This window comes from Saimiri boliviensis, chromosome 2 (genome assembly GCF_048565385.1).
Source record: "Saimiri boliviensis isolate mSaiBol1 chromosome 2, mSaiBol1.pri, whole genome shotgun sequence".
NCBI classification, from domain to species: Eukaryota; Metazoa; Chordata; class Mammalia; order Primates; family Cebidae; genus Saimiri; species Saimiri boliviensis.
The window spans coordinates 126,347,968-126,373,990 of NC_133450.1; the positions used below are offsets into that span (position 1 = coordinate 126,347,968).

The window sequence follows — 26,023 nt, forward strand, 5'->3', positions numbered from 1 at the left end:
GTCTCTATCCACCTGTTTCTCCTTCTCTCTTAACACGTATTTCCACATTTCTGCTCGCTTCTCTCTGCACAACTGCTCCACCCCCTCTTCCTATCTGATGGCTGGTTCTTTCCTTCTAGTCTGTATACATCTTGTCCACCTCAAGCCTTCTCCTTCCTTACTCACTTTTTCTTTTGAGACAGAGTTTCGCTCTTGTTGCCCAGGCTGGAGTGCAATGGTGCAATCGTGGCTCACTGCAACCTCCACCTCCAGGGTTCAAGTGACTCTCCTGTCTCCTGAGCAGCTAGGATTACAGTCATGCATCACCACGCCCAGCTAATTTTGTATTTTTAGTAGAGATGGGGTTTCTCCATGTTGGTCAGGCTGATCTCGAACTCCTGACCTCAGGTGAACCGCCTGCCTTGGCCTCCCAAAATGCTGAGATTACAGGCGTGAGCCACCGTGCCTTGCCTTCTCACTCACTTTATTTTTTATTTTTATTTTTGATATGTAAATAAAGTCCTTTATTTAATTTTATACACATTATCTTAAGCATTATTTTATTTTTCCTGAAGGAATTCATCTTTCAAGGTCAAAATTAGTATGTTTACACATGAGAACATTTTTTTAATGTTATTACTACCTGCAAATACATTCTTCCATAATAATGCACTTTCAGTTTTCATTGGAAAAATAGCACAAGGCTTTTAAAAGTCCTTTGACTTAAGTTTATAAAGGGAGGAGAACATAAGTATTGTTAATCCCTCCCAATTCCCACTTCCAATAAAGTCTCAAGAAATCCTCCTGCTTCAAAACAAACACAGTCTCACAGGATTTTTTTTTTTTTTTTTTTTTTTGAGACGGAGTTTCGCTCTTGTTACCCAGGCTGGAGTGCAATGGCGCGATCTCAGCTCACCGCAACCTCCGCCTCCTGGGTTCAGGAAATTCTCCTGCCTCAGCCTCCTGAGTAGCTGGGATTACAGGCACATGCCACCATGCCCAGCTAATTTTTTATATTTTTAGTAGAGACGGGGTTTCACCATGTTGACCAGGATGGTCTCAATCTCTTGACCTCATGATCCACCCGCCTCGGCCTCCCAAAGTGCTGGGATTACAGGCTTAAGCCACCGCGCCCGGCCTCACAGGATTTTTATTTGATCATAATGTCAACAAGAAAACTGTATTCCTATTATTTTTGATACTAAGTTTTACTGAATTTGTTTTCACTTTCCGTCAAAAAACACATAGCATATGTTGATAAGGATTCTCAAACCCATTTAGATCCAGTAGGGTCATTAGAATAATATGGCCTTCTGATCTTAAAAGCAACTGATTGCTTGTAAAAAATGATATGTATCAGGCATTTAATCAGAAAAAGAAAAATGAGAACATGCCTTTCATGTTTGATATCATTTAACTTACAAGATGATGTGAAAATAGATTGGTTATAATTTTAAAAAACTAAAACCTACTTCAACTAATGAAAAAAATCACACTGAAGAATCAAATATCTTCCAACTTAGCTAGTATTACTGTCCAAATAAATGTCTTCCATTGCCCTGCACATTGAAATTAGAAATTCACTGTATATTAAGGCATACTTTAATTATTATGTTCCATAATTGCACAGTTATACTGGTCAGTATTCCTATTTCCCCACTTCTGCCCTTATCCCACCCCTTTCTTCTAGGGCTCAAAGTATTAAGTCATGGTTTTGGTCCCTGTTGTAGATTTGAGCTGGCATAACATAGTGTATTCACTAGGTTTTATGAATATAAACATTAAAATGTTACATAAAATGTACCATAATTTACTTCACACTCCAATCTAAGATGGTTTAATGTCTTGACAAAAGGTGAGATGACTTAAGTACATTTTACATTTTGGGCATTTAGACCACCATATGCATAGATATTCTGATGCTGAATTCTTGGTCTTTGGTATCTCATAGTGCTGGATGCTCCGAAGTATGACAGAAACTTGTACACATACAAACCACATAGTACCAGATGTTTCTTGCCACTTGTGATCTTGCAATAAAAATGCACCACATGAGGACCACAGGGATAATATTAAAACCCTAACATATATTCTGCAACTTGTTCAGGCGTTTTCTGGCTGCAGGGAGGCCAGACATTTCTTCATTCAACACGTACTTCTTAGTTCCCATGCCGTAGTTCTCTATATATTCTGCCCAATGTAACTGTCGTATGTCAATATTGAAGGTCTTTTTATCTTCAGGGTTTAGCTGATTAATATATTGACATTGTCAGTATTCCAAACCCAAGAATTACTTGTGAAATGTTCAAGAAACATCATAGCTTTGTGAAGACAAGTAATTGCTTTCATCATCCTTGGGCTTCTTCCAGTCATCCTGAGGTAGATATCATACAGGAATGCTGGGGCCTTATGGCTTACAGCAATCCAGTAATGATATAAAAGGTGACTGGAGGTTACATTTACATTGGGCCATCTGAAGGCCTCTTCCAGAGGATTCCTCTGGAAAGTGGATATTACGTGGTATTCAACTTCACCCCAGTGGAAAGAATTAGTGCTGCCTTTTGTACAATTATACACCATGATGTTTCTTGGTCTATTAACTCTGGAATACCAGGCTGCTGCAAGACTCATGTTGACAACTACGTCTACAGGAGGAAGATCTGCATGCGCACTGTTGGAGGCACACGTTGTCTGAATAATTCCTTTCCCTGAATTTGTTGAAGTTAAAAACAGCACTGCAATAAAGGGGCCACTTGGTCCATTAAAGTTATCAATCCATCCTGGAAAAAGTTCTTTCCAACTGGCACCAACAATCAATGGCCTTATAATTGCCATATTTAGCTTTGCTCCTTCTTGTTGTACAACATACTCTGCCAATGCTTTTGTGTATATGTAGGTATTGGGTCTGTCTCCTATCAATTTTGGTGTGGTATCATTTACTAGGCCATCCACTCTAAAGAATCAGTCAGCTTCTTGGGATCCACAGGTGGTGGGTAGACTACTTCATCAATCTGCTTTAGATTATAGTAGGCATATGCTGTTGATACATGCATGAACAGTTCCAGATTCTTCATTTGTTGTGCAAGGAGAATAAGCTGTCGCGTTGCAGTCATATTTAACTGAACAACATCTCTTAAGTTTTCATTAAACCTTACTGTAGCTGTACAGTAGAATATAATATTGGTAGAATCTATGATCACCTCTTTATCTTCATTGAGAACTCTTTTAGGTTGGGTGAATTCGCTGTTGATTGCTATAATTTTCTCTCTAAAATCTGGATTTTCATCTCTCAATCTGTCAAAGAGCTTGCCACTGAGATTTCTTCTACTCTCTCTTGTGGTGTCTGTCTAGCTTTCTGCCTCACCAAAACATACACTGAATTCATCTTAGGACAAGATCTCAGCGACTTTTCCAGAAGCACCTTCCCTAGAAAACCAGTAGCTCCTGTGAGGAGGAAATCTTGCCTTCATAGTATTCTGGGATTGAAACCATTTTGATCCTAGACTCAGGCCTTGCTCTCCGGCTGGCCGTCCAGCTATGGCTGCGCCGCCACCGCTGTCGTGCTTTCCTCATTCGCTTTTCCACCACCCCCGACCAGCTGCTCATCACTCACTTTAAATTTCCTGTGTACCCAGCAGTGGTTGGAATGCTCTTTTCATCCTCTCAACTTGCTTAACTCCCATTCATTTTGGCTTCAACTCCCCGTGCTAATTGACTGATTATTTTCTTGTTTCCCAGTTCAAATACCTTAGAGAGAGAATCTGATTAACCCTGTTCATTTCTTCATCAGAGATCTCTAACAGGAGAGTCCCCTCATGTACCCACACTGGTTTAGTCAGCTGTGACTAGGAATGTGGGGTCTCACAGTATAAAGAACTTGACTTGGAGAGAGATCCAAGATGGCTGATCACTAGCAGCTCGGGATTGTAGCTCCCACTGAAAGCGCAAAGAATGAGAGGACGCCACACATTCACATGAATTCTTGTTGCTCACGCACCAGGAGATTCCCAGCGGAGGAGCCCCACGGGTCGCCAGCGCGACTCTTGTGACCGGCGAGGCGGTTTTGCCGGCGCCTTGGAGCGACGGTTCTTGGTGCAGAGTCAGAAAAGCACCATCAATCTTAACGCCGCTGATTTGGTCGGTGCAGTGGGTTGCTCAGATTTCGGCGCTGAGAATCAGTAAGTTGGACGTCCACTCAGAAACCTAATTACAAAGACGGTGAATTCAAAGACCACAGATGGATAAATTTATAACGAAGGGAGGAAAACGGCCAAAAAAGGCTGAGAATGCCCAAGATCAGAACGCCTCTCCCTCAGCAGGGGATCACAGTTCCTCATCAGCAACGGAACAAGGCTTGATGGAGAACGAGTGTGTTCCAATTACAGAGGCAGGCTTCAAAATGTGGATAATGAGAAACTTCTGTAAATTAAAAGAACTTGTTTTAACCCAATCTAAAGTAACTAAGAACTTTGAAAAAAGATTTGATGAAATGTTAACAAGAATACACAATTTAGAGAGGAATATAAGTGAATTGATGGAGCTGAAAAACACAATAGGAGAACTTCGTGAAGTATGCACAAGTTTTAACAGCCGAATTGATCAAGCAGAAGAAAGGATATCAGAGGTCGAAGACCAACTCAATGAAATAAAACAAGAAGACAAGATTAGAGAAAAAAGGATAAAAAGGAACGAGCAAAGTCTCCAAGAAATATGGGACTATGTGAAAAGACCTAATCTACGCTTGATAGGTGTACCTGAATGTGACGAAGAGAATGAATCCAAGCTGGAAAATATGCTTCAGGACATGATTCAGGAAAATTTTCCCAACCTAGTAAGACAGGACAATATTCAACTCCAGGTAATACAGAGAACACCACAGAGATATTCCTCAAGAAGAGCAACGCCAAGGCACATAATCGTCAGATTCACCAGGGTTGAAATGAAGGAGAAAATACTAAGGGCAGCCAGAGAGAAAGGTCAGGTTACCCACAAAGGGAAGCCTATCAGACTTACAGCAGATCTCTCAGCAGAAACCCTACAAGCCAGAAGATAGTGGGGACCAATACTCAACATCCTTAAAGAAAATAACTTTCAACCCAGAATTTCACATCCAGCCAAACTAAGCTTCACAAGTGAAGGAAAAATAAAGTTTTTTGTGAATAAGCAAGCACTCAGAGATTTCATCACCACCAGGCCTGCTTTACAAGAGCTTCTGAAAGAACCACTACACATAGAAAGGAACAAACAGTATCAGCCTTTCTAAAAAAATTATCAAAAAGAGCATCAATATAATGAAGAATTTACATCAACGAATGGACAAAATAGCCAGCTAATATTAAATGGCAGTATTAAACTCACATATATTATTATTAATTCTAAATTTAAATTGACTAAATCCCCCAATCCAAAGACAGGCAATTTGAATAAAAAACTAAAACCCATCAGTATGCTGCATCCAGACCCATCTCACATTCAAGGATACACAAAGACTCCAAGGGATGGAGAAAGATTTACCAACCAAACAGAGAGCTAAAATAAATAAATAAAAAGCAGAAGTTACAATTAAGCAACAAAGATCAAAAGAAGCAAAGAAGGACATTATATAATGATAAAAGGATCAATGCAACAACAAGAAGAGCTAAAGATCCTAAATATATATGCACCCAATACAGGAATACACAGACATACAAGACTTATAAAGAGACTTAGACTCCCACATAATAATAGTGGGAGACTCCAACATTAATATTAGACAGATCAATGAGACAGAAAATTAACAACGATATTCAGGACTTGAACTTAGATCTGGAACAAGTAAATGTAATTAACATTTATAGAACTCTCCACTTCAAATATACAAAATATACACTCTTATCAGTACCACATCATATCAACTTAGAAGTTTAAAAGAAATCTTGGTTGGCTCCTTGTTTGTTATTCTCTTCCCTCATTTTCTTTTATATCTCCATTATTAAGGACAATTATAGGCATACCTATATTTAGATTGCATTCTAGCCCGGGCAATAAAGCAATACCCCCATCCTCTCCCTCTTCCTCTTTCTCTTTCTTCCTCTTCTTTATTCTTTTTCTTACAAAAAAAAAAAAAAAAGAACTTGACTGCGTAGGGCTGTTCCCTCATCTGGGGATGAAAGTAAGGGCAGTCAGCATGAGAAATCCCATGATTGTCATGCTTAGTGGTTGGAGGCATTAGTGTATTGACCAAGGATCTCATGCCATATTGAACTTCATGCCCTTATTTTTTGACATTTGAGCATCCAAAATTTTAAAGACCCCATAAGCTTTACCCCATGGGCTTTTCCTAACTAGATGTGGAGATGTGATGTGTATGAGAAATATGCTCTATATCAGGCATCCCCAAACTACGGCCCGGGGCCGCATGCGGCCCCCTGAGGCCATTTATCTGGCCCCCTGCCGCACTTCAGGAAGGGGCACCTCTTTCATTGGTAGTCACTGAGAGGAGCACAGTATGTGGCGGCCCTCCAGTGGTCTGAGGGACAGTGAACTGGCCCCCTGTGTAAAAAGTTTGGGGACGCCTGCTCTATATAATGTCTAGAGCAGTGTTTCTCTTGTCATATAAATTAATGGAATTTTTAAAAACAGAGCTTATTGTCTTGGAAGATACTGGTACCTTCAGTCAGGGTGTCCTGCTGACGTATGGTACCCTATTTACCTTCTCATTATCAAAGAACAGAAGAAATTTGCTTTCTTATTAGCATGACATAAATATTCATATGGATGACTGTGTTTTGTTAAAATTTATAATAGCTCATTAGACTGTAAATACTGCAAATGAGGCTGGGTGTGGTGACTCACACCAGTGATCCCAGCACTTTGGAAGGCCGAGGCAGGCATCAGGGGGTCGAGACCATGCTGGCTAACGTGGTGAAACTCCATCTCTACTAAAAATGCAAAAAAATTGGCCAGGTGTGGTGGCACATGCCTGTAGTCCCAGCTACTAGGATTTGAAAGCCAGAAAAGTGAGTCATAGACTCCATGACTACCAAAGATAATCAGGGCAATCACAAAAGATCAACCGTTAACTAATTCTGAGCCACATGAACTTCAGCACCACAGTCCTTTAGGAGAAGTACTTTGTTATGCTGAAAGTATTGCCCAGCATGGTTCAGTAACCTGGAGGGCATCAACTCTGCACAGTTGTTAAATGCCAGTTAAGGCATTCATGTGTCCCATGTTGTTAGCACTCTGTGATAACTTAAGAAGCCAAAAGTACATAGTGTGGTTTTGAAAGTATACATTATCAAAAAAATCACAAAGATTACTACATTGATCAGCTATTTAAAATATTTATATACCTAGATTTACTTGTTCACCAAGAATCCTGTGTAGCTGAGGTTTTCCTGTTGTTTTTATTTGCTTTCTCTGTGTGTAAATCATGCGTCTCCCATGAGCTTGTTGTTGAAAGCTGTAGACTATCTCAAATTATGTTGGTATCATCTTAGTGTTTTATATAAACACTGTTTCTTGACTACATTCTTTGTTACAATGATTCAGTAATGACTGCTTTTTTTCTTTTTCATTTCAGCATGTCTTCAAATTGGAGCAAGAAGAATATATGAAGGAACAGATTCCCTGGACACTCATAGATTTTTATGATAATCAGCCTTGTATTAATCTTATAGAATCTAAACTAGGCATTCTAGATTTGCTGGATGAGGAATGCAAGGTAAGTATGATTTCCTGGGGTACTTGGTTTATTAAAATAGATATATCGAGGTCAGAAGATAAGTGGGTTCAAGCAGAGATTCATTAGTATATCATGGAATGCCTTTGTGGTGACAAGTAGGGGCTATACTTTGATTCTAAAGGGACAGTAGAACCCAAGGGTTCTAATTACAAGTGAAACTAGGTGAATTTCCCTCCTCTTTTCAGCTGATTCTAAATTATGTGAAAATTTGACACTAGATACTTCCAATTTTAGCCACTTTTGTTCTTAATTTGTTTATATTTAGTACTTTTTGTTCAGTGATAGAATTTATTTAAAGAAGTGCAAGAAACTGTGCAGAAGATATTTTGAATAATAGTTCTAAATAGTTTTAATTTTTAAACTAATTGGTTATTAGTGACATATTTGATAGGGATGGAGTTTTATCTTTAATATTTGAAGGTGCAGCAAGTTAGAAAAAAGCATTAGATCCCCAGCTTCACCACTGAGTGATCTTAGGCAAACCTATTCTTTCTCTTAATTTCTCTTTAGTTTATCTTCAGCAAGTTACAGTTTACCCCAGGTTGACCCTCCTAAGCATCCAGACTTCCCACAACATTAGGATTCATGTGATGAAAAGGTTCTCAGCCTCACTTGAGATTTTTTTAAATGCAAAGCAAAGCAAAAATGGTACACCACTCTTTACTCACCTAGGAGGCACGTTTAAACTTGATAACTTTCATTTGATAATACTAAATGAATATTGCATATATACTCTGGATGAAGAACATGAATTCATTCAGTGTACTTTATAGGATATTTGTCAACATTTGTCATGATTGTAACTACCTACCCTTGACCCAGGAATGGAACTGCTGGGAGTTCCACCTTTACTTGCAAAAGTGTCCAAGGATATACACGTAAGAAGAAAACTGTGGCAATTGTCATAATAATAACAAAAAAATCAGTAACAACCTAGAAGCCATAAATAATGCAGAGAATGCTATTGCTGAGAAGCTGAAAAAAATTCAAGGATTGTGTAGAATTATATCATTCACATACATGCCTTCTAAGAGAGTTAAGAAGTCTGGGCATGATGGGCTCACACCTGTGATCCCAGCCCTTTGAGAGATTGAGGTGGATGGATCGTTTAAGCGCAGAATTTCAAGACCAGCTGGGGCAACATGGTGAAACCCCATCTACAAAAAATTAAAATTAGCTGGGCATGGTGGTGTGTGCCTGTTGTTGCAACTACTCGGGAGGCTGAGCCAGGATAATCACTTGACCCTGGGTGGCAGAGGTTGCAGTGAACCAAGATTGTGCCATTGCACTCCAGCCTGGGTGAAAAGAGTAAAACCTTGTCTAAAAAAAAAAGAGAGAGAGAGAGAGAGAGAGGAAGAAATAATTACATTGGAGGAAATGGCAAGAGGAGACTACTCTCCATTTTATATCTTTCTGAATTATAGAAATATTTCACTATGTCCAGATGTTACCTTTATTTGGCAGATTAATTTTTAATTTTTGTGGGTACCTAGTTGCTGTATATGTTTATGGGGGTACATAGATGTTTTGGTATAGGAATGCAATGTGTAATAATCACATCATGGAAAATTGGGTATCCATCCCCTCAGGCATTTATCTTTTGTGTTACAAACAATCAAATTATACTCCTGGCTATTCTTAAATGTACAGTTAGATTGTTATCAAATACTAGGGCTCATTCATTTTTTCTAAATTTTTTTGTACCTATTAACCATCCCCCATCTTCCCTCCCCACAACCTCCTGTTACCCTTCCTAGCCTCTGGTAACCACCTTTCTATTCTCTTCTCTTCATGGGTTCAATTGTTTTAATTTTTAGATCCCACAAATAAATGAGAACATGAGATGTTTGTCTTTTTGTTTAACAGAATTTAAAAAACATACATAGTAGCCCTGATATTTCAACTTAAACCTGGGAAGCTGTTACTGTTGTTGAGATAGAGTTTTGCTCTTATTGCCCAGGCTGGAAAGCAGTGGTGCGACCTCAGCTCACTGCTACGTCCGTCCGCCTCCTGGATTCAAGGGATTCTCCTACCTCAGCCTCCCAAGCAGCTGGGATTACAGGCGCCTGCCACCACACCTGGCTAATTTTTTGTATTTTTAGTTAGAGATGGTGTTTCACTATTCTGGTCAGGCTGGTCTTGAAGTCTTCAACTCCTGACCTCAGGTAATCCGCCCGCCTCTGCCTCCCGAAGTGCTGGGATTATAGGCATGAGCCACCATGCCTGGCTGGCTTTTGTTGTTTTTTAAAAAAACAAAACAAAATAAAACATTTATTTGATGATTCTTCATATAGGCAGGTTGAGCTGCCCCAAGTTTGGGCTGGGTTGCCCACGAGAAGGTCTCAGTCATACTCTTCATTAGTAATTGGTTGTTGGCCTCTAACAATGAAATATGGAAGGAATGAGCTCCTAAATTGAATTGTAAAAGTTCTTAGGTAAAGCCCCCACCCCAAAAAAAGATCTTTTGACAGCTGATACATTAGAAGCATCACAGGATTTACCTTGTTTTCTTTCTTCCTTTTCCTCCTGAATATAGATGCCTAAAGGCACAGATGATACCTGGGCCCAAAAATTGTACAACACACATCTGAACAAATGTGCACTGTTTGAAAAGCCTCGTCTATCAAACAAAGCTTTCATCATCCAACATTTTGCTGACAAAGTAAGAAAGCTTTATATCATTTTTTCTTTTGGAATACTTAAATGTGGGGAAAAAAATCAATAGTCAGGAGGTATCTTTTTTTTTTCTTTTGCTGCTGTTTGCATTCTTTAGGCCTCAAGAGACAGCAATCTTTAGTGTCGACATGTTGGTTTTCTTTTCCTTTAATCTAAATTGAGTTATTTATGAAATAAGTATGAGTCTATAATTCTGAGATCCAGGAAACTCTACAAACTAAGTGTTTTTTTTTTTATATAACCCATTTAGCTGAACCTGATCTCTGATCTGAATTAACATGAGATTATTTACAGTCTGTCTTTATCCCAGTTAGGCTGGATATTTACATATTTTACTGTAGAAATATGAATATGTTTTGTTATAGATTACTGCCTTCCATTATGGGGGAAATATTTTTTAAAATGGTGTATGTACATGCTACATCTCTAAATGCCTGAAAAGTTTCTGAGTCCTATAGCTTAGGTGATCTCAAGGGTTTTAGAATAGCAATTGTGGACTTGTATCACCCCTCTGTGATTGATTCACAGGGTCCTTTCTAATAAGGCATACTGTCTTACTGCTTCACAAGTTCTATAGTGTGCTAAGCAAATCACAAGCCATGAGAATAATTTATATTTCAAGGAGATTGTGGTGTAGGCTTTGGGGTACGCTTTGCAGGGTCTTCTTCAGGGATTGAGGACTTTCTAAGTCTGCCTTAATCCCATCTGGAAGCCTTGAGATGACCCTAGGGCTACCTAAAGGTTGTGTGTTGCAGACTTTGAGCCCCTTGACTGGCAGACAACTGAAGTTGCTGGAGTTTGGGCAAAGAAATAGTCCATTCTCAATTAGTCTTACTTTACCAAATCATACAATGTTTCCCCAGCCTTCACCTTCATCCATTACCAGCTCTTCACCTCTGACCCCATCAGACACTCATTTGTTCTTTCTGATTCTCTCTCCTGCTGTGCTTTCTCTTCTAAGAGAAAAATGCCCCTGCTTGATGATGACCTAGATTGGAAGGAGATACAAGGATGACCTAGGTTGGAAGAGCTCTCTTTGGCCAGCATGGGAGAAGACGATCTACTTATGAATCTGCTCACCCACTAACTGAGAGAATCTTTTAGATCACAATTATTCAGCACTACCACTGTTCCCTAGGAAAAATAATATTTGAGGAGTTTTACTCTAGAGTTAACATATTTCTTACCAGGAATGGCCCTGGTTGCTTAGAAAAGACTGATAGTACCAGTTGCTGAGAGCCGATCATATCATATCTATTCAAAAATTTTGTCAGTTAAGGAGATTTTTCCATGTGTTTTCAGGTGGAATACCAGTGTGAAGGATTTCTCGAAAAGAATAAAGACACCGTTTTTGAAGAACAAATTAAAGTTCTTAAATCAAGCAAGGTAACTATGGATAGGCTTACTCTAATCCATGATGTAGTCAAAGCATTAGCTTTTTAAAAATAAAAAATGATTTTTTTAACAAAAATTAGTTTCAGTTTTTAATTTATCAAATATATAGTACTTAGTATGTTAGTCAAAGTAATTTAGCTGCATGTCAGTTCCTGTTCTAAATGTATTAAAAATGCTAGTTCATGTAATGACTCTTATTTTATGGATAAGGTACCTGAGACACAGAGACTTCATGGCTAGTGAGTTTTCAAGCCAAATCAAAATCCAGGCTGTCTTGCTAAGTCTGTGCTTTTAACCCCTGTGCAATGTTTCTTTCAGTTTGATGTGAAATTACTGCCTTCACAGTGGTTCTAAACTCTCTTGTGCCTTGGTGAGAGGCCATGAGAGAAAACAGTCTTTCTGCCATGTCAGTTTGAAGGGAGGTACTAGAAACATGGCCTTACACACTCCATCTAGATGGAAACTGATCTCTGGATCATACTGAGTGACATGCCAGGTGTGGCCCCAAAGCACTTTGAAATTATTTTTCTTAGGCATAGATACTAGAGACACTGCTTTCCAGAGGAAAAATAATACTCCAGATGGTTAGAGTTGTGATGGCTACACTGTATTGATGATTAGGTTGATCCCTGCCTCCATCCCTTGACCCTCTTCTGGAAAGAATGAGGAGGGGAGCATGGCTCATGTTCATCCCACAGAGAGCAGAGCGGGAAGCCGATTAGTTACGTCAACAAAATGAATATTCAGGCATTCAACTAAAAATTAAAAATTTTCATATGAATTCTTCTAGATTGCTAACTGGCAGTCTTTGTTTTTCTAGTTTATTCTTGAGAATCCTTTTAACTTCAGTGGAATAGTATATGAATTTTTTTTTTTTTGAGACAGAGTTTTAATCTCTTGCCCAGGCAGTAGTGCAGTGGTGCAATCTCAGCCTACCTCAACCTCTACCTCCTGGGTTCAAGCAATTCTCTTGCCTCAGCCTCCTGAGTAGCTGGGATCACAGGCATGTGCCACAACACCTAGCTAATTTTGTATTTTTAGAAGAGACAGGGCTGTTGTTTTTAGAATAAAAACATTTCCTATCAATTATTTTTATAATGTAAAGATCACAAAGACCAAATCCCAGTTTTAGCCTTCAGAAAATTGTAAGTTGAGACCAGGTGCAGTAGCTCATCCTGTAATCCCACTTTGGGAGGCTGAGGCAGGGAATTGCTTGAGCCCAGGAGTTTAAGACCAGCCTCAGCAATATGACAAAACCCCACCTCTACAAAAAAATACAAAAATTAGCTGGGCATGGTGGCGCATGGCTGTAGTTTCAGTTACTTGGGAAGCTGAGTGGGAGGATCACTTGAGCCTGCAAGGTTGAGGCTTCAGTGAGCCACAATTGTGCCGTTGTAGTCCAGCCTGGGAGACAGTGAGACTCTGTTTCAAAAAATATATAAGAATTAAAGTGTCTAACAGGCACTGGACATTAATTGTTTATAGTTTACAGGATTGATATGTAAGAGAAAATTTCCACAGTGCCAATCTCTAAGTGTTATTTAGTTAAAGATCTTTATTGGTTTGATTTATAAATAATGATAAAAACCATGAAATTCTAGTTTTATTGCTTTGTTAAAGTAATGTAGCTGAAACAGAACATTCACAGGTTTTCATCTGATTCTTGTTCTTGATTTGAGATAGGGTCTCACTGTCACCCAGGCTGGAGTGCAGTGATGTGATGATCACAGGGCTCACTGCAGGCTTGACCTCCCTGACTCAGGTGATCCTTCCACCTCACCCTCTCAAGTAGCTGGGACTATAGGCGCCCATCACCATGCCTGGCTAAATTTTGTCAAAATGGGACTTCACCATGTTGTCCAGGCTGGTCTAGAACTTCTAGTCTCAAGGGATCCCGGTACCTCAGCCTCCCAAAGTACTGGGATTACAGGTGTGAGCCACTGCACCTGGCCAGGTTCTCATTCTTGATGTACCCTTAATCAGTTGTCTTTATTCTACTTAGTTTTCTAATTGGCTATTAAGTCCTTAGTCATCACAAGGTGGGTTTGCATTCTGACAAATCATTTGTAGTGACTGCCAGTCTGTGTAACATGATTGCAGTTGAAATGGGGACAGTGTGTGATTTATCTAACATAGCTTGGAGGCTTCCTCTGCTCCTGGTCTTTGCTGAAACACAATTTAGAGTATGAACTTCATAATTTCACTGCACCTGATGGAAGCCAGTATCATATAGTGTAAATGTGTTCTCTTGGAAGTAGTAATTTTAGAAGATTAATATTTGTGTTATGTGTTTTGAGTAAAACTATTTTTGTGGTAATACAGTGTGGAGTATGTTTGTGTATGTATGTGTTTTGTCTTTTTTTTTTTTCTGCAGCCTTTAGCCAAACTTGCAGCTTGAAAAGGAATTATAAACTTATCAGAAGGTGTCTTATTTGTTATTTTTCCACCATAAAGAAATCTTCTCTTTCCACATCTAATATCAGGAAGCATATAAATAAATTTCAACTTGACTAAATACCACTAAATGTCAGTTCTACCAAATACCATTAAAATGAGTTTTAACCCTCTACTTTCTGTATAGCTGATTAATAAGGGAAAGCACAGTTCATCTACTGAGTTTATGCCTCCAGTCTCTCATCTGTAAAGTAGAATCATAATAACATCTAATTTATGGAATTGTTATGAAGATTAAATAGATTGTATGAAGGTTATTAGATAAATAATTGTAGTTGCAAATACAGCTTGACTAATTAGAAGAACTGGTTTCATTTATATCAGATATGGCACTATTGTAAAGCTATGTACATACATCAAGATCTTCCTTTGGATTCATTTGAAGTCTCTTTTTAAACTTTTTTTCTATAATCCAAATTATCTTCCAAAAATTATTATTCATAATTTCTAAAATAATATTGTAGAACTTGTTCATGACCTTTTCCTGCTGAGATTTTTAGTGATTGTTTTTGAGTTTGTGCTCAGCACTTGAGTTAGTAGGTAGACAAATAAAGCAGGTGAGTAAACACTTGATAAATAACTTGCAAACTTGGACTAGTGTTTTTCTCTACATGATGCTAAAACAGTTTGTGGAACTGAGGTAATAAGACTTCAGTTACTATTTTTCTCATAAAATAATTATAGTTCAAACCCATTAATATGTTTAGATTTGTCATCTCCTGTGGATTAGGTTTTCAAGTCTGGGTGTAGTCGTTTTGACTTTGCTTTCTCCCAAACATGGTTGTAGAATTATTGCATTTTTCTATGTTATTTTTTTAATAGCACGTACCTCATCTTCCTCTCATATTCTGGGCTCTTAGCACAGATACTGACTCTTTCTGGAGTGTGACTCTGACAGTGGTTACTTAAGGAAGGGAGTCACTATTGCAACTTTCTTTAATATTTCTTCTGTGAAGGTTTACGTTCAAGTTTGATTTAGAATGTAATTTCCTTGTACTGTTTCTGACTCAGTTTAAGATGCTACCAGAACTATTTCAAGATGATGAGAAGGCCATCAGTCCAGCCTCAGCCACCTCTTCAGGGCGCACACTCCTCACACGTGCTCCTGCAAAGCCCACCAAAGGCAGACCAGGCCAGATGGCCAAAGAGCACAAGAAAACGGTCGGGCATCAGGTGAGTTCAGGGAGCTGCTGCCACCATGCTCCTTCCTTTTTGGCTTATCCGAAACCCTAGATCTTCCCTCTTCAGCCCCCCAGGTAAGATCGTCAGTTGAAGAGAGCCTAGAGCTTTCACTGTGAGATCACACACCACCATCCATTCAAACTCTTCTCTACCCAGTTTTAGACCTGTGACTCTGCATAAGCCTTTCCCAGAATAATTTATCCACTGCTTAATGCTTCTAGCACATAGCATCTCTCTTAGACCACTTCATCCTTGCTTAGTTTTCTGTTTGTTTTGCCTCTGTATTTGTACGGTGCCTCAGTCAACTCCTTCAGAACAGGGGGCCCTTGCCTTTCTTTGATGTCTTATGTTCTCTGTGAGTAGAAAATGTTACATACATGCTTAGTGCCTGAACAGGGGGTTAGGGCTTGGAATGGAGGCTGAGCCCTCCTCAGCTTGTTTTCCTGTGCATGGGACCCTGCGCCTGGTGTAGATAGGAACAGGGCCTGATCCAGGTCCACAGCCTCCAGTCTTGATATTAGGTCCCTAATTTAAACCTCTCTCTGCCTATCCTTTCTCATTCTCCCACTCATTACCTATACTCTTTTAAGTCATCTGCTATGTTTTCCAGTATCTTGAGCAAAATTCCCACTTTATATGATTAAATGGCCTTGAAGCAAGGTTATATTGTTAGTTACATATGACTGAGCTCATAACAGGTTTCTGTAGCTTCCTTTGGGAAAAAGGAGTGGGAGTATAGGAATTTATATTTAGTAAAGTAAGCATGAAAATGGTAGAATTTAGGCAAATTTTAACCAAAAGCCCTAGCATTCTTGTTTTGTGGCTGCTCCTCTGCTAAAGATGGGTCAAGTTTTTAAGTGGCAAAATTATCTCCATTAGTGTATAACTCTTCCTATAAGGAAGAGAATTTTCCATTGTTTTACATCATGTTTGACTTGGACAAAACCTTGAAACCCCTTTCTCCCCTTTTTCATGCAGTTCAGAAACTCCCTGCACCTGCTTATGGAGACACTCAATGCCACTACCCCTCACTATGTGCGCTGTATCAAGCCTAATGACTTCAAATTCCCATTCACGTAAGTATTTCTATACTACCAAATGAAAAAGCACATATCTCATAAGAAGTGCCAAACCAGCCAAAGAAACCAATATTTTCTTACATTTTTATAAGGAAAAAATATTGGGGTAACTCTTCATGTCTTGTAGAGGGAAGCCACTAGTCAGATTTTTCTTTTTTTTCAGTTTTTCCCCCTTTTGAGATTGTGAGAATAAATTAGCAGTTAGCCTTCTGAAGATTTGAAAAGTTGAGGTCAGCCAACCATTCTGGTTCTGTTTTCCATTTTGAATTTGCTTCATTTGATCTCTCTGGGATTTTTGTTGATTTGGGCATGTGGTGGAATCAGCACTGGCTGGGACAAGGCTGTTTGGCAAATGCTTACCTGCTGCTTCTCCACTGTTGAAACCATCAGAGGGTGTCTGTTTTCACCAGCACCTTGTCCTGCTTCAGATACCATGCATGAGGGGAGACAGTTTCTCCGGAGATTTTTTTACAAAAAGAAATATTTTTCTAATTTTAAAAGTAATACATGTACATTATAAGGACAGTTTTCAGGAAATGCAGAATAGGATAAAAATAAATGAAAAAGCATCCATCATACCTAGAGAGATACCTGGTATTGACTGGTATACATTGTTCTTGATTAACCATCATCCCTTCCTTCCATGCTCTGCGTGTGTGTGTGTGTGAGAGAGAGAGAGAGAGAGAAGGAGGGGGCTTGTGCAATGATTGCTGTTTAATCTTTACTTTTAACTTAAGATTGTGAACACTTTCCCTGTTGGTAAATAAAAATTCACATACTCATTATAATGGCTGCAGAGTATCCAATTGTATAGACATAGTATCATTTATTTAAATTCGTTCCTACTGATGGCCATTTAGATTGTTCCAACAATGCTATAATAAACATCCTGTGCCAAATATTTTTGCATATTTGTCTGATTATCTCATTAGGGTGATGTGATTCTAGAAGTGGAATTTATAAATGAAAGACCAGGCACACTTACAAAGGTTGTAAAAGCTCCCACTACCTACCCTTCACAATGTATGAGTGCCCTTTTCCCTACCCTCTTGCCGGTTCTGCTCTCTGAAGATTCTGCCTTAGAATTACCTTTTATCACCAACCCAATCTTCCACCACCATCAGAACATCTGAGAAGATAGCACAGGGGAAGCCCGGATGGATTGCTCAGAGCTTAACTATAAGAGTCACAGGAGCAATCATTTGGCTGAAGGGAAAACTTTCTACTTCCTCTTCAGTGCCATTTTAACTTGAAGATGCCATTTGCTTAGAGTGAAATAAATAAAAAATGTAGTACAGAACAAAAATTTTGTTCATTGATGTGGACACTATGTTTAGAACAGTAGTAATTTTTAAAAAAATAAAACTAAATGAGAATATTTTATTTGTGCTTCCTGTTAGAGAAATCTCAAGGATTGGCCAGTCTTTATTCCAGGGGAGCTCTGTGTACTGAGCTAATGAATTCTGAGAGCTTCTGATCAGACCATGCCATGAAATGAGTATGGGCAAAGTGCAAAGGAGTGTTATGTGGTTTTAAATATGCTCAGCGGACTTTCTTTTCGTTGTTTTTGAGACAAAGTCTCACTCTGTTGCACAGGCTGGAGTGCAGTGGCATGATCTTGGCTCACTGAAACCTCCACCTCCTGGGTTCAAGTGATTCTCCTGCCTCAGCCTCCCTAGTAGCTGGGATTACAGGTGTGTGCCACCATGCTTGGCTAATTTTTGTATTTTTAGTAGGGATGAGGTTTCACCATGTTGGCCAGGCTGGTCTCAAACTCCTGACCTCAGGTGATCCACCCTCTTGGGCCTCCCAGAATGCTGGTATTGCAGGCATGAGCCACTGTGCCCGGCAGACTTTCTTATGAGTTTGTGGTATGAGCTCCAGGTAATGTTTACAGCTCTTTATTTTTACTGTTTGTCACCTCCTCCCCATTCTCCCATGGTTTTCCATTTTAATCACTGCTCAACCTTCTGAATGCTTTCTTTTCTGATTTATCCATTTTGCTCTTACAAAAGAATTTACACCCTGACTGAGGAGAGTAATTTGTGGCCAAGCAACATTCTTTGTGAATTAACGGGTTTGATTTTTATGTGTAGGTTTGATGAGAAGAGGGCAGTGCAGCAGCTGAGAGCATGCGGTGTCCTGGAAACTATCCGAATCAGTGCGGCTGGTTTCCCCTCACGGTGAGCCTGGTATTTTTCAGATGTGAGGGGTTCTAATGGGAGAAGTTCCTAGTTCTTGAAGTAAACTCAGATGATTTTCTTTTTACAGGTGGACTTACCAAGAATTTTTCAGCCGCTACCGTGTCCTAATGAAGCAGAAAGATGTGTTGAGTGACAGAAAGCAAACATGCAAGAATGTGTTAGAGAAACTGATACTGGTGAGAAAGATTTCACTTACTGTCATCTGAGCAGAAGGCCTTGGGGTTCTGACCTTGGAAAGCCCCGGAAACTTTTGTATAAAATTTTACTAATCCACATCATTTCGGGGTGGGTTGGGTGAGGGGCATGGTACTGTGTTTAAGATGCTGGAACTAGTGAGGAGGATGGTCCACCATCAGGAGGCAGACTTTTTAGGGCCTGGACCCACACTTGAGACACATCCTTCTTAGAGAGTTTGAGTGTTATTAATAAAAATGTAACTAGTACTTCTGGAAGACACTAGGCTAAATGCTGTGTGATTAAGGAAAAATAAGTCTTGTTCTCAGGTGATATAGTCTTGCTTGGAAAATGATGCATTTTAAAGACAAGTATAATATATAATCATAGTGTCTATATCAAATGCTGAATGAGTGGAACGAAAAATCAGGGGAAGGCAAAGCGACGTCCAGCTATGGGAAGGAGGGATTTTATGGAAGAGCTATGTTTTGAGTCAGGCCCTGAGAATGGGTAAGACTGTGTAAAAATGGAAGGAAAATAATATAAGAGGGATCAAGAAGCGGGGTAAGTGTAGGATTTGCTCATAAAACAGTTTTTTGCAGTGTGAGATTTGTGTATGGGACAGTAGCAAAATGGTTAGGAAATGTAGGTTGGTGTTACAGAGAGTTTTGCAGTCCAGGCTAAAGAGTTCTCAAACTTTACTGTGACCTGGAATGCTTGTTAAAATACAGATTGCTAGGCCCCATCATTAGAATTTCTGATTCAGTAGGTCTGAGGTGAGCCCAAGAATTCGCGTTTCCTGGGTGAGGCCAATGCTGTCTGAGGACTACATTTTGAGAACTGATCTTGGTCTTAGAGAATTAAAGATTAATGAAAAATTTTTAAAAAATATTTTCACATGTTAACACTAGCCTAGATGGATTACCTCACTTTGAGCTAACTGATCATAATTACTAGCTGTGGACTGCTTGTAATGCCCCTTTTTTGTTAATAATATTTTTTCCTTGAAGGAGCTAAGGCTACTTTCTCAGTAATATTTTTTAAAAACTGGGGCTTTTCAAGTTTGGCCCAATTCCCTTCTAACCTGGCTTCAGGTGGGAATGTAGAGCAGAAATAGGAACAGGCCTATGCCTGGTCCCCTTACCCAGGCCACTTCAGGCCTAATCAGGGCTTTGCAGGGAATTTAGGCAGAGGCTGAAAGATGGAAGCAGGGTTGGTGTGAGTTGTGAAGTGGCTCAGGGGTAAGGAGTACTTTTCTAGCTAGGGTTCCTATGTAAATTTTATTGATTAAAATTGAAATAATTTTAGATTTTTTAGATATGTGGATGTTTTTGATTTTGGGGTATCATGTATGAGATATGATGAGATACCTACTTATAGGGAAAAATGATTTTCTCTGTTTTCACTTAGAATTTCAGATCACATGGCTGGGCGTGGTGGCTTATGCCCGTAATCCTATCACTTTGGGAGGCTTGGGCAGACTGCTTGAGGCCCAGAGCTTGGCCCATGCTGGCCAGTGCTGGCCATGCTGGCCATGCTGGCCAATATAGTGAAACCCTGTCTCCACTAAAAATACAAAAATTAGCTGGACATGGTGGTCCGTGCCTGTAATCCCAGCTACTCAGGAGGCTGAAGCAGGAGAATCGCTTGAACCCAGAAGGCAGAGGCTGCAGTGAGCCAAGATCACACCACTGTACTCCAGCCTGGGAAGCAGAGCGAGACACCATCTCAAAAAAAAAAAAAAAAAAAAGAATTTCAGATCACAGTAATGATTCTTATACATAAATTCCATTCTTTGGTGCAGGAATGGTTAATAATTTGCATACTTCCAGATAAGGTGAATCACAATGTAATATAAATAGTTATATTTCTGTAAAAGGAGTTTGAAATTTGTAGGATTTTAAACATATTTATGGAGTTTTGTTACTTTGTTTTCAGATATTATTGATAAAGCCAAGGAATAACTGTTTAGAAATGTACTCAGTATGAATACTCAAGGATTTTGGTTTTTGGTTTTTAAATTTTATTTCATATGCATTTCTTCCTGCCTTATTCTTCATACTGGTGTTTTTGTCCCTTCAGCTTTCTCATGGAATATACAGCCCGATGTAATCCTTACAGCCTGGGTCAGTCAGAGAGAGTCAGCATCTCCATTTCCTTGAGATGTTTAAAACACAAACAAGCAAATAATAGCTGCCTATAACCCACAACCAAGTTTTGGGCCTCAGATAATAATTCCAGGTAGAATAATTATGGAAAATAACTCTTAAACTGCAGTTTTTCTTGAAATCCCTTCTGTTTGCTCAACTTGCAAAGGATTAAAAATCTGGTTCCATTAGTTAATTGTGACGTAGCCCAAGTTTTAGCTGATAGATTAATTCCTTTACTGATTCTGCTTTTAGACATTTTTTCTTTTAAATTTCATTTATATGGTTATTATTTCTGAATATACAATTTCTTTCAAAAATAGGACAAGGACAAATACCAGTTTGGTAAGACAAAGATCTTTTTCCGTGCCGGTCAAGTGGCCTATCTAGAAAAATTGAGAGCAGACAAACTGAGGGCTGCCTGCATCCGGATCCAGAAGACCATCCGAGGGTGGCTGCTGAGGAAGAAGTACCTACGCATGCGGAAGGCGGCCATCACCGTGCAGAGATATGTGAGGGGCTACCAGGCTCAATGGTAGGTCTCATGGTGACCTATTAGGGTACCCATCTAGTTCACTGTCCAACCAAAGACAGTTTTGAGTGGTCACCATCCCTGAAAAGATAACACCTCACCTTTTCCTAGTTCCAAGGAACAGCAAATTAACTCATAGGACAGCTAAATAGAATAAAATTCACTCAGCCTTACGAATGATTCAGATTTATCTTCAAAACATTTACAAACTGCTGCGTACTTAATGTCCTCAAAATTTTTATTTTTGATACTTTTATATTGAGCTTGAGGAAATTGTATATAAATTAAGATAGTCATGAATATGAGCTGGTTAATAATGACTGCACTGAAGAATTTTGGGGAGCAATTAACTGAGATGGTCTTGAAGAGAATTGCACTTTAATGTGATTACATATTAGGTTGATTTTAATTGAGAAGCATAAGTAGAAATGAATTAATGAACTTATATGCTAATAGATTCAGGAAAAATATGATACATTAGTAATGGCTAGATCCAAGAAAGCTGGTGATAAGTGTGAGGTTACTGTGTATGTCCATCTGTTATATAAAGAGGACATAGTAATGGATCCTATTGCAGAAAGAATGAACTTTTTTGAATTTCACTTTCTTGTAAAATCTGGCAATGTGAGCCATCCTGCTTTTCAGGGTAAGGGAGAGCTCAAATGAGATAATAAAAGAAAAAAAAACTTTGGGAAACTATAAATTGCTGTACAAATGTAAGTAAATATAAATGTTGACTTAGCATGCACATTATTAGAATAATACAATGGAGGTACTACTTTTAATGCCTTAAACAGTGACACTTTTTACATTTCTATAACATGTATTCCTGTGTTTTTTTTCTGATGAGTGACAACACACTATTATTTTCTTTGGCCAGCTATGCTAAGTTTCTGCGCAGAACCAAGGCAGCAACTATCATTCAAAAGTACTGGCGTATGTATGTGGTCCGCAGGAGGTATAAGATTAGACGAGCTGCCACTATCGTTCTTCAGTCTTATTTGCGAGGCTACTTGGCCAGAAATAGGTATCGCAAGGTGAGGCATTATTTTCAACTTTGTTTATTCATTCTATTAGCATTAAACAGATTCCACTTCTATATAGAGTACCAGAGGGGCTACAATGAACATAGGAACTGTATGGAGACAACCAGCAATTGAAATGTGTATTTATTTATTTATTTATTTATTTATTTTGTGGGAATTTTTTTTTTTTTCTTTTTTTTATTGCATTTTAGGTTTTGGGGTACATGTGATGAACATGCAAGATTGTTGCATAGGTACACACATGGCAGTGTGCTTTGCTGCCTTCCGTCCCCTCACCTGTATCTGTCATTTCTCCCCATGCTATCTCTTCCCACCTCCCCACCCCCCACCCCTCCCCCATTTCCCCCCAACAGACCCCAGTGTGTAGTGCTCCCCTCCCTGTGTCCATGTGTTCTCATTGTTCAACACCCGCCTATGAGCGAGAATATACGGTGTTTGATTTTCTGCTCTTGTGTCAGTTTGCTGAGAATGATGGTTTCCAGGTTCATCCATGTCCCTATAAAGGACGTGAACTCATCGTTTTTGATGGCTGCATAATATTCCATGGTGTATATGTACCACATTTTCCCTATCCAGTCTATCATCGTTGGGCATTTGGGTTGGTTCCAGGTCTTTGCTATTGTAAACAGTGCTGCAATGAACATTCGTGTGCACGTGTCCTTGTAGTAGAATGATTTATAATCCTTTGGATATATACCCAGTAATGGGATTGCTGGGTCAAATGGGATTTCTATTTTTAAGTCCTTGAGGAATCGCCACACTGTCTTCCACAATGGTTGAATTAATTTACATTCCCACCAACAGTGTAAAAGTGTTCCTATTTCTCCACATCCTCTCCAGCATCTGTTGTTTCCCGATTTTTTAATGATCGCCATTCTAACTGGTGTGAGATGGTATCTCAATGTGGTTTTGATTTGCATGAAATGCGTATTTATTTATTAAAATTTTTTTTTTAGCCGGGCGCGGTGGCTCAAGCCTGTAATCCCAGCACTTTGGGAGGCCAAGGCGGGTGGATCACGAGGTCAAGAGATCGAGACCAGCCTGGTCAACATGGTGAAACCCCGTCTCTACTAAAAATACAAAAAATTAGCTGGGCATGGTGGTGTGTGCCTGTAATCCCAGCTACTCAGGAGGCTGAGGCAGGAGAATTGCCTGAACCCAGGAGGCGGAGGTTACGGTGAGCCGAGATCGTGCCATTGCACTCCAGCCTGGGTTAACAAGAGCGAAACTCCATCTCAAAAAAAAAAAAAAAAAAAAAAAAATTTTTTTTTTTTTTTTTTTTTAGAAACAGGATCTTGCTCCGTCACCCTGACTGGGGTGCAGTGGTGCAGTCATAACTCAACTGTAGCCTCAAACTCCTGGCCTCAAACAGTTTTCCCACCATGGCCTCCCAAAGTGCTGAGATTACAGGTGTGAGCCACTGTGCACATGCCCAGCCTGAACTGCATTTTAAAATAAATAACCACATATATTTATTAACAAAACAATAGGGAAAAAACATTTACCTCTTTTTTCTCTTTGTTTATGTAATTTGAAAAAAAGGTATTTTAGTTTCCTTTGGCTGCTATAATAAATTATCGTAAACTTGGTACCTTAAACCAACTAAAATTTATTCTCTCAGAGTTCTGGAGACCAAAAGTCCAAAATCATTATCACTGGGGCAAAACCAAGTTGTCAGCAGGCTGCTGTCCCTCCAGAAGCTCCAGGAAATAATCCATTTCTTGCCTCTTGCATCTTCTGGTTGCTGCCAGCATTCCTGTGCTTGTGGCCACATCAGTCCAGTCTCTGTCTCTGTCTTTACAGCATTTTCTCCTCTGTGTATCTGACTTCTCTTCTTCTATCTGCCTCTTATACGAATAATTCGGATAGCATTTAGGTTCTACCATGTAATCCAGGATAATCCTCTCATCTGAAGATCCTTAACCTAATCATGTCTGCAAAGGCCCTTTTTGTGAATAAGTTAACATTGCAGGTTCCAGGAATTAGCACCTACTTTCCATGGGGCCCACTGTTTAGATGACTACCGAGAACTTTGAATAGGTAGAATATATGACAAACAGGTTGAAGATTATTCCAAGAATGAGACAACCTTGAGAGAATTTTCCATGGTCAAGAGAAGACAAAGTATAGCATTAATTCAGTTAAAATTGTATTGACAGGTATGATGCACCAAACGTTTTTGACAAATAATCTTATATCTAGCAATAATTAACAGGGTCACCAGAGTAATTTTAATTATCACTGTGACCATTGAACAATTTTTATCTCTCATTTTGGCAAGGTTTGGAGTCTGTGCTATAGGGTATATTTCAAATAAGTGAGAAATAGAAGCCTGGATATTAGAGCTCTGTGGACATCACCATTAGAAGGAACATTAATGGGGTGATTTGGGTCTCTAATCACAGGTAGTATATGGGTGTGACCTAGGCTCTATTTATTTTTCATTTATTTTACTTTTTTATTTGAAGTGATTTTAGACAACAAAAAAATTGAAACTGATGAGGCTTGAATGAGTGTATTTAATAGCTGTGTTTTGAAGATAGCTACTCCACATCTTTCTTTCTGCTCACCTCTCCTTTATGAGGTCTCATCCTCTTTCTATATAAGCATGAGATTTTAGGGAAGGAAGAGGTTTGAAGTTGGCTTTTCAGATACACCAAAGTAGTTAAACCTTCCTACGTTCCTCAGTACTCTCCTTAGGAACATCTGAGTTGGGTTTTGAGCCATTGGTTTAGCAGTAGCAGTCTCCGGCCAGCTCAGGCTTCCACTGTGACTGGACAGGGTGGAGGTGGCAGCGTAGAGGCTTGCTCGCATGTAAGCCAACAGCCATCACATTACTGCTGCTTCTAGCTGTATTTCAGGTCCAAGGTTCCCCTTCATGAGATATGGGGGAGTCTTAAAGAGAGTACAGGTGTTGATTAATTTCTCTCACTCATGATGGAAGTGAGATTAAAAATGGAAGCTCTGATTATATGCTGTTTCCATTTGACTAAAATTTCAAAAATGGACCAACGTCCAAAGTTACGTGGGGGAAGCAAATGGAACAGGAAAATTGGCATTAATAGCTTTGCCACTGTGTCCTGCTTGAGTTTTAAACTCTGAAAGCCTTTAATTTGCCACCACTGAGGCTCATCCAGTTGCTCCTTAGTCATCTGGATAGGACAAAGGCCTCTCTCCGGACTGTGACGTTCAGTGAATGTTCAGAACTGCCAACCTCAGTGCAGGGTGAGTCAGTGGCTACACTGAAGGAAAACCAAAGGATGCCTTAGCGTTAGGAAAACAGCCACAGATGGCAGGCTTGAGGCCGCCAAAGATACTACTCAGATCTCCTGAACAACTGTGTTCATTTTGTTTTCGATGGTTTAAGAGTTAACCACTTGTTTCTTAAATGTATCTTCTAGGATGGCACATTTTATTCATCACTTTTGT

The 26,023-nt window shown here is 39.3% G+C and overlaps 1 protein-coding gene and 1 pseudogene across 4 annotated transcripts in view; one reads left to right on the plus strand and one right to left on the minus strand.

Moving 5' to 3' along the window:
• Positions 1-26,023, plus strand: part of MYO5A (myosin VA) — a 222,489-nt gene that overhangs the window by 131,622 nt on the left and 64,844 nt on the right. For all 4 annotated transcript variants that reach the window (XM_074394231.1, XM_074394232.1, XM_074394233.1 and 1 more), the window contains exons 12-20: positions 7,544-7,684; positions 10,242-10,367; positions 11,684-11,767; positions 15,242-15,403; positions 16,391-16,488; positions 18,588-18,674; positions 18,763-18,871; positions 21,340-21,551; positions 22,429-22,585. In XM_074394231.1, coding sequence (XP_074250332.1) covers positions 7,544-7,684; positions 10,242-10,367; positions 11,684-11,767; positions 15,242-15,403; positions 16,391-16,488; positions 18,588-18,674; positions 18,763-18,871; positions 21,340-21,551; positions 22,429-22,585 — 1,176 coding nt within the window. The remainder of the gene's footprint in view (positions 1-7,543; positions 7,685-10,241; positions 10,368-11,683; positions 11,768-15,241; positions 15,404-16,390; positions 16,489-18,587; positions 18,675-18,762; positions 18,872-21,339; positions 21,552-22,428; positions 22,586-26,023) is intronic.
• On the minus strand, positions 2,015-3,482 carry LOC104653484 (fatty acyl-CoA reductase 1 pseudogene; annotated as a pseudogene).